A 14,479-nucleotide genomic window follows, 5' to 3' on the forward strand; every position below is an offset into this window, starting at 1 on the left:
CCCGTGCCCTATAGCAAAACCCTTTCACCAAAAAAAAAAAAAAAAAAAAAAAAAAATTCAAATGTGCATACCTTTGACCCAGCAATTCCTCAAGAAATACACACTGACCGGGCAAGGATATGTGTATGTAAAGTTGTCGACTATGACAGCACTGAAAAACCAAAGTCACACTATCTGTTCATTTATAGAGAAATGGCGAAAGCATGGCATATCCATATTGTGGAATCTGAAGGGTGCGAGCCTTTAAAAAAATGAAACATAAAAGGTTCTGATAAGGAAGAGTGTCTCTGATAGATCACTGAGAAAGAAGATTGCAGATTCTTGAGTTTACATAGGATTATTCCTTTTTTATTTTAAAAAAATACTCTACAGATGTGTGTCATACAGGAATATGTTAGAAAGGATATGTACCCAACACGTCTCTTTGGGAGTGGGACCGTGTGGTAGAGACATTTTCATTTTTTACTTTACACACCTCTGAATAGTTAGAAAAGTTTATAATGAAAAGTTCCATAATTTTAAGATAACTAGTAACTTTTACATCTTCTATGTTTTCACATTCTTTATTCATGATAGACTGTATGCACATAAGAGTGACTTGTAAATGAAAGAGAGAGAGAGAGAGAGAGAGAGAGAGAGAGAGATAAGCACCCTCCACAGAAATTGGTTAACCTCAAGCCCCTTCCTTCAGTCCTCCAGTCTGTGGGTTCTGGCACTGGCCCAGCAAGTTTCAGGATGAGAGGGCTGAGGATCAGAACCACAGTGACCAAGTGGCATCTGGCTACTCTGGAGCAGCTCATTATCACTGCTGAGCCATGAAGTCAGTCCCATAGTTTACCTTGGAATATCCACTTGTTTATATTTGTGAGATAAATTCACCAAGGATTCCAATTTTAGATTGAAATTACACCTGTTGAGGGTGTAATATGTAACTCAATATTCAACTCAGGAACCTACCAAAAGATTCCTTTGGTAGAGGTACAGAAATAATTTCAGATCTTGGGCGTTCCCATGATAGGAAGAAATCACACTTCATCTCTCTGCAGCTGAGATAAAAACTTAAGAGTAAATTGTCAATTTAACTGCAAAAGCAAAAACAAAGAAACCAAACAACAAAAACGAAACAAACAAAAGCCTCATCAAGGACGGAGATCCTAATTTAAGCCCCAAACAATGTCCACCAGAAAAAGACAACTTGCTATGCTAAACTGCATAACCAAGGCAAAACCGGTGGTGGTGGTGGTGGTGAGACAGTAAAGGTAAAAGAAAAGGATAGGAGCCTTAAATCCATCTGCAGCTTTCAAAGTTTGCTTCTTGATTCCCTACAGAAGACCACGTGAAAAGCAGGTAGAGCCAAAGCAACTGTGATTTTCATAACTACCTTCGAGTTCTCAGAAGCCAGTGATTATTTTCTTTTCTCTTAAGATGCGAGGACATCTCCATATCCAATGCTGGAGCGCGCCCAAGGCGTCAACTTGCGACAGGGAGGCTGTGAGATGAACACTTTCCCTTCCAAGGCTGCTCCAGCCAGCAACTGGGCTGGCCTGGAGAGCGGAGGGCAGTGACCAGTCTGCGACGGGAAAGACTCCCCAAACCAAATAAAACACATCTCCTAGGCCAAACCAAGCTCTCCGAGGCGGGGGCAGGGTACTGGCAAGGGAAACGAGTTGCTAATCCCAGAGCTATCATCACACACGCGCGAACTTGACCTGACCCACACCCACACAGCAGCAAGTGCAAAGCTGGGAGCTCCAAACAGGAAGAGAAACGGCTCCCTGGTAGCGGAGTAAGCCAATCGGTTCCATTTTTTTCCTGCCCTCTCGGGACAACACAGGCCAAGCAGCGACCCTCGGTTCCACCCCATCCCGCTCGGCCCCGCCCGCGGCCCCCTCGCGCCCAGGTGGCTTCAGAGGTGGAAAGGTTCCCCAGGTCCGGATGCCATCTGCACTCTGGGTTCTGGACCGAGGAAGACGCATCACTTGCACCTCAGGGGCACCATACTTACCTTCATAACCAACACCCTGGACTCCATCGCGGCTCTCACCACCGTCTTCTCGGAGTCCTGCAACAACCCCTTGGGTCTTGGAAGCAGCCATTACTCTGCTGAGGAGAAAAGGGCGGGGCTGGGATGGTTCAGCACCAATAAAAACACGACTAGCGACGAACTCCCAATCGACGCGGTGTTTCGTCCACACCTACGCCGGGACGTCACACTCTGGGCCAATAGGTCGTGGAGAGAGAAACCTAATTCCTGCCCATAGCCACTGCCGCCACGCCCTTTTCCGGGACGGAGACACCAGAACTACAGTTCCCAGCGTGCTACGCGGGTCTCTGTGAAGGGAGGGTTGGAGGAGGCGCAGGCGGGCGGGGGTGCGCCCAAGAGTGCCCCGGCGTGTTCGCTTAGTTCAGTGAATCAGAACAATGACTGCGCCGCCCGGTCCTCAGGAGCGCGTCCGAGGTCTGTGAGCAGCCCCCCGCCGCCAGGAGAGCGGCGGGCGGCGCAGTCTGGTCGGCGCGGTGTCAACGCCGGACTCCAGAGCCTGCAGCGCAGACCCTGCCCAGAGCCCGCAGCCCGCGCGGAGCCGCCGGGCTCCAGCGCTGCAGCCGCTACTCGGGAGCTGTGCATTGTTGTGAGCGGGAGAAGGGGCGCCGGGATTACAAAGCCTGAAGACCCCGGAGCCCCGCTTTAGCCATGTGGATACCTACGGAGCACGAGAAATACGGCGTGGGTGAGTCTCCACAGGGCGAACTTTTATTCCGCTCTGCCGCGAGCGGGTGCGCATTTCTCGTCCTTGCCCCAGCGCCCCTCTCGCTTCCTCGGCTGGAAATGCCTAATCCTGGCATAGCTCAGCGGGTCTGGGGCTTTGCCGAGCCAGACGGGACAGGAGGGTGCGTGCCGGGATCTCGTGTCCCACTGCTCGGACCGCGCGCCCAGCACCGGCTCCCGGTGCCCCGGGACGGCTTGGGGGGAGCGCACGGCTGGGCCGCCCGCTCCCGGCTCTGCTTGCGGAGTTTGGAGTGGCAACGGGGCGTGTGTGTGTGTGTATGTATGTATGTGTATGTGTCAAGTTGGAAGAGGAGGCGAACGACGTTCCTCTCCCTCCTTCCGCTTCTTCCCCAAAGCGGCGAGGAGACAGCAAAGGGCTGCAACGATTTTCCAGGGTGGAGAGGGAGACAACAATACTCGGGTGGAGAGGACACCCACCCAAAACAGTAGAGCCGTAAAATCTTCCTCCTGGCTGTCGTCAACATTCCCGGAGAGCGGAATGTGGCATAGTCCTCAAAAGAGCCGCTCTGACAGACCGAGTCGGGTCTGAGACTCCTGCCTCCCTCCCATCCCGGGCTTATGGGGTGTGTGTTGTGGGGTGGGGGTGGGGGTGGGGGTTAGTAAAGTTCAACATCTGCGCCGCTCTGCTCTTTGGTCTTTGGAGGAGAACGAGTGTTTCTACTTCTGACCACGCTCTCACCCCAGGGTGAGCGCTGTGGGGGTAGGGGTGGAGGACCGCTGTGGAGTGATAATGGGGAGGGGGGATCGCAAAGCTTGAGTCTCCCGGGCAGCGAAGCAGCTTTTAGGAAAAGACTACCCTGACACGGGCGTTCGGAGAAGGAACTGGATAGCGCTCGCTGTTCTGTGCAAAGGTGAACAACAAAGGACATTAATGTTGACTGATGAATACGAGAGTCTCCCTTCCTTTCCCTCCTCCCATTTCAGGCGGATTACAGTTCCCGTTTTTGTTGTTTGATTTCAGCTGGGTTGCCCCTTGACAGTTACTCCTTTTAGGGTTGAGACTAAGAAGCAGGGCTTTCTGACAAGCCTGCAGCGGCCAAATGCAATTATAACCTCCCAGAAGGTCTTAACAGAGAAAAAGCGTTATAGATTTTACTGTTTGCTAAATGCTCCACTGGCGTACTTTTTTTTTTTAAGTGGGAACAGATCTAATGATTAAGATGATATGTATATAATTTATACACACACACACATGTTTTAAATTATTTTTCCTGCACTATAAAGCCTTTCCAAGGAGTCATAGTCACAGGGTTTTTGTTTGTTTGTTTTTATTCCAAACTTAGCTTAGGGATAGGGCTTTGGAGTCCACTAAAAGGACTGTATGATTACATAAAGTCATGCTCATGTTTTACATCCGCGTGCGCTATGGATTGGAACTAACTGGTGAGCTAGACAATAGTTTGTCCTGGACCCATCTTGGAAAAGGTTTCCGGCTTCCTCTCTCTTTGAAGTGTGAGGGGAGCGTTAGCAGAGTGCTTCACTGGCAAAGAGTGAATTATTTTCCTTCTCCTTACTCTATTTTTTTTTTTTTTTAAATGGAGTGTGGGTGGGGTGGGAAGGGTAGACTAACCCTTGTTAGGAAAAAGACATCACCTCTGCTAGACCGATGAAGGACCTGAGGGCATCGCCTCCAAACCACCTCTAAGGCTCTGTGCAGGAAGCTCAGACCCATCAGGGCAACACTGTCCCGCTTGGAGTGGATCCCAGATGTTGCTTTCTTCCAAGTGTTAAATTACACAGATTATGGATGGGATTTATATTCTTGATTTCTTTATGTGCCAGGTCACAGCTGGGGTATGGTATTGATTAGTTCTTCCCTCGCCTTTACAAGCTGTGGGCAGAGGCTTAAAACCACTCTGGGGTTTTTTGAAATGGTAAACCGGATATTCCAGTCAAGTGTTGGGGGGGGGCAGCAGACACCTCAGTTCTGGATGGTTGTGATTTGGTTGCAGAGTAGTGAGAGGTAGAAAGGTGTGCACACATTTGGGAGAAGGTTCAGCCAGATGAGCAGAACGAGCAGTCTTCTGCCCAGAATCATTGCGGTCGTTCTCATTTGTACTATATAACACACATGCAAGAATGTTAATCATCTTGTGTGATTAATTTTTGAGCATTTGGTTTGTGGAATGCTTAGCTGTCTTTTAGAATCCATCTGTTAGCCGTGTGTGTGTGTGTGTGTGTGTGTGTGTGTGTGTGATGAAAATTTTGCTAGGGTACTTATGTGTGGACTTGATTTCTCACCATGGAGAGCACTATTTGTAGTTGATTACACTGTTCATTATTTCTTTTTAAAGCATTGGTTAGTATGTTTTTCCTCATTTGGTTCTTATAAATATTAAAGAAAAGGTATTTTATGAGCACAGATGTTTGGCTGATATCAGGTGTGGTAGTAATTCAATTTCCTCCTTCTTTACCATAAATCAGCCTTGGAAACTTATAGTACCTGACGTTTCCATGTACATTGTATATTTCTACAATGATATTTCTTACGTGCCATTATTTATGTGTGGGATACTTATGTCTTTATAAATATGTCATGAATAAATTTGAAGCAGCGTTCTATAAACATGGACAAAATTATTTGAGTTTTATACCTGGAGTAAGTTGTATCAAGAGAGATAAATTCTGTTTCAAATGTGACATATGGATACTATTTTTTCCATTGATTTAATTGATAAATGAACGTAAGACAATGTATGCTCAGTCATATACAGCAGTGTTCTGATTCTAGGGAAAGGTATAATGATCCAGGCATAGCCCTGAGGGACAGGGAACCTTGTCTTTGTAACAGACATGTTGGTCAGCACATTGAAAGGCATATTTCATTTTTGGAGAGTCTAGTTCTAGTCTAGGCACTGCTGCCAGCTTTATGTCATGTAACTTTTCTGTGGCTAGGTCACAGTCTCTTGGTCAAGTGCTATGTAAACTGTAGAGCTTTCCTACCCAAATGTGCCCTTCGGTTAGAAGAACGTCTCCATTGGGTAGAGATGGCTATGAGAGAGACTTTTATTGTGATGTGTTCCTCATGGTTTTTAACTAAGATCAGAGGTAAGCAGAAGCTATCTGGCAAGCTGACAGAACAGAGGTGATGTTTGCTCACTTTCTCAATCTGTTTGATGCTTTTTTTCCAAAAGAAGGTACACTGGCAGTGACTAAAGAATTCTTCAAAAAACAATTTTTTTTTTTAAAGAGAGATTTTTTGCTATAGGGCGCATGTGCTTGCAAGAGAGACAAAGAGAGAGACGGGAAGAGAAAAGTCATTGCCCAGGTGGGCATGGTCATGCTGCAATCCTATTTCTTCTATTCTCCTTTTGGGATTTTAGGCACTTATGCACAAGCACCGACATGAGTTTTAAACCACCTGGTCTGGGACTCAAACCGTGGTTGACTACATGGGAATCCAGCAATGTAATCGTTATGCCATCTGCTGGTCTCCCCCTAAGACATTTTATTATTTATAATTTTATCTTATTTATTTATTTTGCTTTAGGACACATGCACTTGCTAGAGACAGAGAGAGAGGTGGAAAGTGACACAGTACCCCCAATGAGGGATGGCCATGCCACAGTCCCTTCTCCATTCTCCTCTTGGGATTTTTGGCATGCACGCACCTGTACCTGACTTGTTTTTCAAACCACTGAGTCCAAGACTCAAAACGTGCAATGGGCCATGTAGGATCTAGCTGTCCTAACCTCTATGCCATCTACTGGCCCTTAAAATTATTTTTCTTAATAGACAAATAATAAATTATATATAAAGTACAGTGTGGTATACATTTATAATGTTTAAATATGATCAGTTAACCAATCCATTACCTCAAATACATAGTCTTTTTGTGTGTGTGGTGAAAAACATTTAAAAACTACTGTTTTACCAATTTTAAATATATCAGGATGGTCTTCAAAAGTTTAAGAAAATGTGTATTATGAAAAAAACAAGTATGGATTTAAAAATTTTTCCACCATAATAAAGTCATACTTCAATTCCATTTTTTTTCCCTGAATGTTTGGAAGTTCCTTGGTACAATGCATTATTATTACCATTCTGTTGATAGCACTTCACACCTGCTGGAATGGCTGTTATCAAAAAGACATATGACACAAGTGCTGGCAAGGATGCGGAGAGAAGGAAGCCCTTTGTGCTATTGGTGGGAGTGTAAATTTATACAACAATTATGGAAAATAGTATGGAAGCTCCTCAGAAAACTAAAACCAGAATTATCATATAATCCATCAATCCTCCATTGAAAGCAGGATGCTGAAGAGATCCTGCACTCCCATCTTCATAGCAGTGCTATTCACAATAGCTAAGATATGGAAGCCACCTATGTGCTCATCATTTAATGAATAGATTGAGAAAATGTGATACACATACACACACATACACAATGTAACAATGTAATGCTAATTCCATTCTGTCTTAAAAGAAAGGAAGAGGGAGGGAGAGTCCATCATTTGCAACAGCAAAGATGAACCTGGAGGACATTATGGTAAGTGAAATAAACCAAGCACACAAAGACAAATACTGCATGATCTCATTTATGCATAGAATCTAAAATAGTAGAACTCATGGAAGTAGAGCGTAGAATGATGGTTCCCGGAGGCTGAGAGAGTAGGTTGGTTGGGGAAAGGGGAAACGCTGATCAAAGGGCACCCTTCAGTTGGATAGGAGGTGTAAACTTTAGAGATCTATTGTACAGAATGATGACTAAAGCATTCTTGATCGCCTACTCACAAATTTTGTTAGATTCCTATCTGCCTCCTGCATGCTCTTGTCGGTCATACTCCCCTCCCTCTTAGAGCGGTTGGAATAATTCACAGAGAAATGGAAACTATTGCAAATGTATTTCTATGTTCATTTGTCCAATAGGCATTTATGCACAGCATTCCCAGGTGAACCAGCGAGTCTTCCAGAGCTGCAGGTTGCACTTCACTGACCTAGCCAGGTGTTTCACATGTGTAAGCCTGGTTCAGGTTAGTGGGGGAACATTGGCTGGACTGTTCAATCTAAAAGTCCATTGAAGCCTATAAGCCCCCAAATCAGAACAAGGTGATCTGCAAATCATGAGTATCATTTAAAAAATAAAGCATTATTCTACTGGTATCACTAAGTCTTTGCAGAGATTCCTGTACTCTGTTCCTCTTGAAGTGATTGTTGGACTCATTTGAGTAGAAATCATGTTTTTTTTTTTTTTTTATGCTTTTATTTTAAGGAAAGTAGTCCCATCCCTTTCTGTATAGGAACTTTATTTCCCTTCAGAATGGTACTTTGAGGGTAACCAATGGGAAAGAGAGTTATGAGGGTGTGTACCTTTACTCTTAGCTGTTTTCACTTTCTTAGCTAACAGTTCCTTAAAATGTTTCCTATTCGTGGTACCGTGATGTATCCAGCTAGCATGAAGAGCTAAATAGTGGCATCCTGCTTGGGATTTGTGACATTTGGAGCATGACACAGGATTTCTAAACATTAAGTAGGAAGAAAACAAGACTAATACATACCTCTAAGCAGCATTCCTTTGAAGGGCTATGCAGAGGGTGGGATGACAGCTGATGTCTTTGATGCCCTTTATGTCCTTGATAGTACTCCTGTGAGATTACCTATAAAAATGTTTCCCACTTTTGATCATTCTCCTAAGTGATGGTTCTTCCACAAAGCCTCCATAGTAACATGGTGATGTTGTCCTCCCTCTCTGGTTTTCTTGTTTCCAAAGGCTGTTATGGTGGGTGCCACAAAGAAAATGATAAAAACTTCAAGAAGTTTAAGTTTTTTTGCCTTTCTACTCTTTACTAAAAGAAGACAACCCTTTCACATTTATCTTTGATACAAATTTCTAGAAAGCACAGTGAGTTTTTGTTGTGAGTATACATGTCAGAGAAATAGTAAACTCTAGGAAACCCATCCAAAATGGGTTTTGGATAACTCTGACATATTAATACAGTGTTTAACTGCATAACTGTAACGTGTTAACACAATGTTTTATAGTTGAAAAATGTTGGGAGATTATTTTATTTGACTTTACCCTCCAAAGTGGAATGATAATTTCTACTTAAGAGATGATAAAATAATTTCAAAAAGGTGGGACCAGCAGTTGATGTACTGGCCATGTCACTGGACTTCCATGTAGCCGACCATGGTTCGAGTCCTGGACCCAGTGGCTTAAACTCATGCCGGGCGCGTGTGCGTGTGTGCCCAAAATCCTGAGAGGGGAATGGAGGAGAAGGGATTGCGGTGTGGCCATCCCCCCTGGGGGTGTGTGTGTGATTTCCTGCTTTCTGTCTCTCTGTCTCTCTCTGTTTTTCTGGTGAGCACACATGCCCTATAGGAAAAACTTCTCAAAAAATTTAAAAAAAAAAGGTTAAGTGACTTACTATAGATCAGTAACTTCTAAATTTTCCTTAACTATCATCCATTACGTAAGAAATATATCTTGGCTGACCCCATAGCCTAGTGGTTAAGAGAACTAGATCCCACATGGCCAACTGTGGTTCAAATCTTGGCTATAAAGAACATGACAGAGGCCAGCAGGTGGCATGGTGGTTAAAAGTGGCTGGACTCCCACATGACTAACCACGGTTTGAATCCTGGAACTGGCAGCTTGCTTTCTCACTTTCTCTTTCTCTCACTCTTGCTCTTGCTCTGTCCTTCTCTGGGCAAATTTAAGTAAACAAATAAAGTTAAATAAAATAATTATTAAGAAAAAAAAAAAAGAACATGACAGGAGGCCAGCAGGTAGCATGGTGGTTGATGCACTGGACTTCTACATGGTCAACTGTACTTTGAGTCCTGGAGCTAGTGACTTGTTTTCTCACTTTCTTTCTCTCTGGTCAGATTAAAATAATAGGAATAGTAAATAATAATTTAATTATTTATTCAATTATTAAATTTATAATAAAACGATTATTAATAATTAAATATAGTAATAAATAATTCTTTAAAAAACATGCCAGACACATGTGTGTGTACTTCCAAAAGTTTGACAAGGTGGGGAAATGGAGGAACAGGAATTGTGGTGGTTCATTCTCTATTGAAGGGTGCCTCACACCCACTCAAGTGTATGTGCCCTCTGGCAATTAAAAAAAAAAGCTCATTTTATCTTCTTACCTGGTATATACACAGACATGCCTCCAGCACCATTCCACACACATATGATTGAAATAATAGTTGCCCATACTTTGTGTGATGTTCTGTTTCATTACCCCCCACACACACACACACATACACACACACAGTGGTGAGCTGGGCTGGCCCTTAATGCGGTGGTTAAAGCTGTGCAGAGAAGAACCAGTCAGTGGCGTGGTGGTTAAGGTGCTGGACTCCCAAATGGCTGATCATGGCTCGAGTCTTGGACCCTGTGGCTTAAAAATCATGTTGGGTGCATGTGCACCAAGATCCTGAGAAGAAAATGGAAGAGAAGGGACTGTGGTGTGGCATCCCCCCTGGGGGTGATTTCTCACTTTCCCTTTTCCTGCTCCCTGTTCCTTTCTCTCTCTCTTCAGCAAGTACACATGTCATATGGCAAAAATAAATTAAAAAAATAAAAAATAAAGCTGTGCCAAGGAAGGCACATCCCACACGGCTTACCAAGGTTCAAGTCCCAAGCTACATGGTAGGCAGGTGTCCAAGATCCTGACAGGGTGGAAGATCGGAGAAGAAAGGATTGTAGTATGACCATATCCTGTTCAGGGATGCTTTTTCTCTCTGTCTGTCTCCCTGCCTCCTTCTCAGATGTGCTTCTGTACACACATACCCCTAGGTCTTAAAAAAAGAAATGTTGGTCACTAACTTGACTTAATGACTTTTTAATGGGTCTGGACCCACAGTTTAAACAATGCTTCCCCAAATACCACATATGTGATACATGAAGGATAAAGTGTCAGATTCGTCAGGTTTCTGTTAAGTTTATTTCATGACATTGACAGAGTTTGGTTTTTTAACAGATATTTGTGTTTATTTTGACTTAGAATTTAATTATCATAGTTTTTTTCCTTCAATGTCAAAGTCTTTTAAAAAATATATTATTTCTTATTAAATATGGAACAAGTGTTCAAAGCCATCAGGTACATTGTTTAAATTTCCTCTTAAGTTTATGTGTGTCTTCCTACAAGGATCTTTTTGACAAGGGTCAGGATCAACTACATGATAACCAATTCTGGACTTTTCTGTATCATTGTCTTTGCCAGTGTTCTCTGGCCATTATAGCAAAGACTAAATATAATGAGTCTATTGAGGTATATTGTCAATTGTAGGATTACTCTCCACTGTTCTTTTGTACATTTTTATGTTACTGATCATTATTAGAAGGAACAAAGCAACTTACATAACTTACTTGTTCTCTTAAAGAACTGAACTTGTAGTCCTGGTTGCAGTAGTGTGTTCTGCTAAGATGCTGTACTCTGCAGATCAGGACCACACAGGAGGCCCATGAACCTGTGATCCCAGAGGCTTACGTGGCTGATGTAGGAGGATTACAAGCCTAAGGCCGGCCTGGGCAACTTAGCAAGACCATGTCTAAAACAGGGCCAGGCTTGGTGGCGTGTGCCTGTAGTCCTACCTGGGAGGCTGAAGCATCAGGATAATGACAGTGAGACTCTGTCTTAAAAATAATAATAATAAAGATTGTGGCCGGCAGATGGCATGGTGGTTAAGGGTGCTGGACTCCCGCATGGCTGACTGCAGTTTGAGTCCCAGACCTGGTGGCTTGCTGTCTCACTTTCTTTCTCTCTCTCTCTCTGTCCCTCTGTGGTCAAATTAAAATAAATAAATAAAGTGAAATAAAAATAGTTTAAAAAATAATAAAAATAAAAAACAGAGGCCAGCAGGTGGTGTAGTGGTTAAGGTACTGGAGTCTCACATGGTAGACCATAGTTAGAGTCCAGACCTGGTAGCTTGAAAATCACCAGGTGCCTGTGCATGTTTACTCAAAATCGTGAGAGAATAATGGAGGAGAAGGGATTATGGTGTAGCCATCCCGCCTAGGGGTGATTTCTCACTTTCCCTGTCTCTCTCTGGTGAGCACATATGATCTATAGCAAAAATTGAAAACAAACATAAAAGTAAAAAACTCAGCTATTAACCTGATTTGGCTAAAGTATGTCAAAAGGATAAAGAAGTAACTCTCCCCAAGCCTCTCTTCATTTAAGCAGTTAAAACTTATTTAAAGGAAAAACAGTTGTGTTCTCTGGCATTTTTTTAAAAAAAGATATGTTAAGATGCAATTGGAGGGAACCAGCAGTTAGCGTAATGGTTATGTCGCTGGACTCCCACGTAGTCGACCATGGTTCGCGTCCCGGACCCGGTGGCTTAAAATTCACACTGGGCGCGTGTATGTGCGTGCCCAAGATCCAGAGAGGAGAATGGAGGAGAAGGGATTATGGCATGACCATCCCCCCTGGGGGGTGATTTCTCACTTTCTGTCTCTATGTCTCTCTCTGTCTGTCTGGCAAGTGCACGCGCCCTATAGCGAAAACCTCTCCAAAAAAAAAAAAAAAAAAGATGCAATTGGATAACTAGTAAATAAATAAAAATCATCAAGAAAGCATTAATGCATTTTAGTAATGACAATTGTAGTAAACCTGATAATGTAATATCCTGCGATTGTATGGACAGTGAATATGACCTACTTATAAGTATATGCATATATATGCACAAATATTTTAGATAATATATGAAATAGCTATTTAAAATACTGTTTATGGAACACTTGCTTTATGCCAACTACAATTCTAAAAATATTTTTAAAGAATTATTTATTTTTTATTTTATTTGTTATTATTTTTATTTTGACGAGAGAGAGAGAGAAAGGAAAAGTGAGAAAACAAGTTGCTGGGTCTGGGATTCAAACTGTGATCAGCCATGTGGAAATCCAGCACCTTAAGCACTGCGCCACCTGCTGGCCATCCTAAATGGCTTCCTTTGTAAAGGCCTGCCTATTACAATTCTAAGACCTTGTCTTACATTGTCATTCAATTCTCAAAACACTCCACTAGTGAAGAGTCAGTTATCATTAATATTTAACAGGACTAACTTATAGAGGGGTTAAGTAATTTGTCTAAAGTCACACAGGAAACGGTGGAGGTAGGATTGGAATTGAGTTTTCCAGAGAACCTGTTCTATTAGTTATTACTCCACATTTAATGATATACTAATATAATAGGTGTAAGCAGAAGTTTCAGTCAGTAATCCCACAACTCAAAGTTTACATGAAAAAAAAAAATCCATGGGAACCAAACACTTTATGCACAGAGTTTTCTCTTGCATGTTGTTTGTGAAACAACGTAAATGACCTTACAGTAGTTTAATCAGTTTTGGTTATGAGTACATTGGTATACCATATGGACCATGGAATGGGATAATTTCATAAAAAATACTGCAGATATCTAGTGTTAAGTGACATAAGAAATCAAATTAAATATTAGCAGTAATTGATACTGTGTAAAATGTGTAGCATGTAGAGAAGATGCCATTAGTCATGGATGCAAATAGTTCTTTTCTTAGAATATGGAGATTACCAGCAAATTCTTTCTAAAAGAATTTTTTTGGGTTGGAAACTTGAACAGTATCAAACTTTAAACACACATATGTTGATTTTGATAGAGACCATGTAGCATAAAAGTGAGTCAAGAGGTGAGAGGTGGGGTGTCAAGGAAGGAAAAATAAAGAGGCAAAATATGTAAGAAACAGGAAATGGGAAATTATTTGTTGATGATAGCACGTATGTTAACATCCTTGATTGTACCAATACACAGGGTATTCTGGATGGAAAATCTCATTTTTGTGTACTGTAATGATGTACAGTCAATGAATGTAAATAAAGATATTTAAAATTGAAAAACAAATGAGTCAAGAGAGTTATTGCAGTAACTGTGGTGAGAGGTGAGTACTTGAATCAAGTTAGCCATCCTGGCATGATAAAATGTGGATGGATCTAAGAGAGATTTAGGAAATGGAAACAGCATAGCCTGGTAATTGAATGTGAGGAGTTACGGAAAGGAAGCCATTTAGGATGTTGTCTTATTTAGCTCAGGCTACTCTTTAAAATACCAGAGACTAGATAGCTTCAACAACAAAATTTTTTTTCTCACAATCTTAGAGGGCAGGAAGTCCAAGATGGAGGTACTGGGTGATTCAGTTCCTGGTGAGGGCGCTTTTCCTGTCTTGGAGATGGACATTTCTTGGCTGTATCCTCACAGAGTGAGCATGGGTGAGGTGAGGAGAGGAAACAAGCTCTCTCTTAGCTCTTTTTATTAGACACTAATTCCATCATGAACGCTTCATCCTTATAAGCTAATTGTCTCACAGAGGCTCAATCTCCAAGTGCCATCACTTTGAGGATTAGGATTTCAGCATGTGAGTTTTGGGGATGACACAAGCATGCAGCCCACACTAATAGTGTTCTTAGTGGCCAGCTTGGTGGACTGGGTGAATACAGATGCCATTCAACAAAAGACCTCTCCTCTTCCCCAGTTTTTTTTAGAGGCAGAGCATGTTTATGGTGTCAGATTAAAAGTTTGAATAAAACCTTTAGTTTGAGATGCATGTAAAACATTCACGTGGCAGTGTCTAGTAGGGAGAAGGTCTGGAGCAAAGGGAGAAGGGCTCTGGGCTGAAGAGCTTTATGTGTGATGACTGAGTAATGTACCTAGGTGAGACTTTGTTAATTGTTTTGACTTTGATTATGTCATCGGCTTGCCC

General features: G+C 42.5%; 2 protein-coding genes across 2 annotated transcripts in view; one reads left to right on the plus strand and one right to left on the minus strand.

The window, feature by feature from the left end:
* Nucleotides 1–2,133, minus strand: part of ZNF277 (zinc finger protein 277) — a 123,405-nt gene extending 121,272 nt beyond the window's left edge. The window contains exon 1 of the mRNA XM_006149433.3: nucleotides 2,006–2,133. Within this exon, the coding sequence (XP_006149495.1) occupies nucleotides 2,006–2,096 (91 nt within the window). The 5' untranslated portion in view covers nucleotides 2,097–2,133. The remainder of the gene's footprint in view (nucleotides 1–2,005) is intronic.
* Nucleotides 2,134–2,363: 230 nt separating this feature from the next.
* Nucleotides 2,364–14,479, plus strand: part of LOC106734949 (dedicator of cytokinesis protein 4) — a gene marked incomplete in the record, with an annotated part of 360,446 nt that continues 348,330 nt past the window's right edge. Inside the window, 1 exon segment of the mRNA XM_014588158.2 lies at nucleotides 2,364–2,729. Within this exon segment, the coding sequence (XP_014443644.1) occupies nucleotides 2,693–2,729 (37 nt within the window).

The sequence above is a fragment of the Tupaia chinensis genome, unplaced genomic scaffold, assembly GCF_000334495.1.
Source record: "Tupaia chinensis unplaced genomic scaffold, TupChi_1.0 Scaffold000262_1, whole genome shotgun sequence".
Lineage (NCBI taxonomy): Eukaryota > Metazoa > Chordata > Mammalia > Scandentia > Tupaiidae > Tupaia > Tupaia belangeri.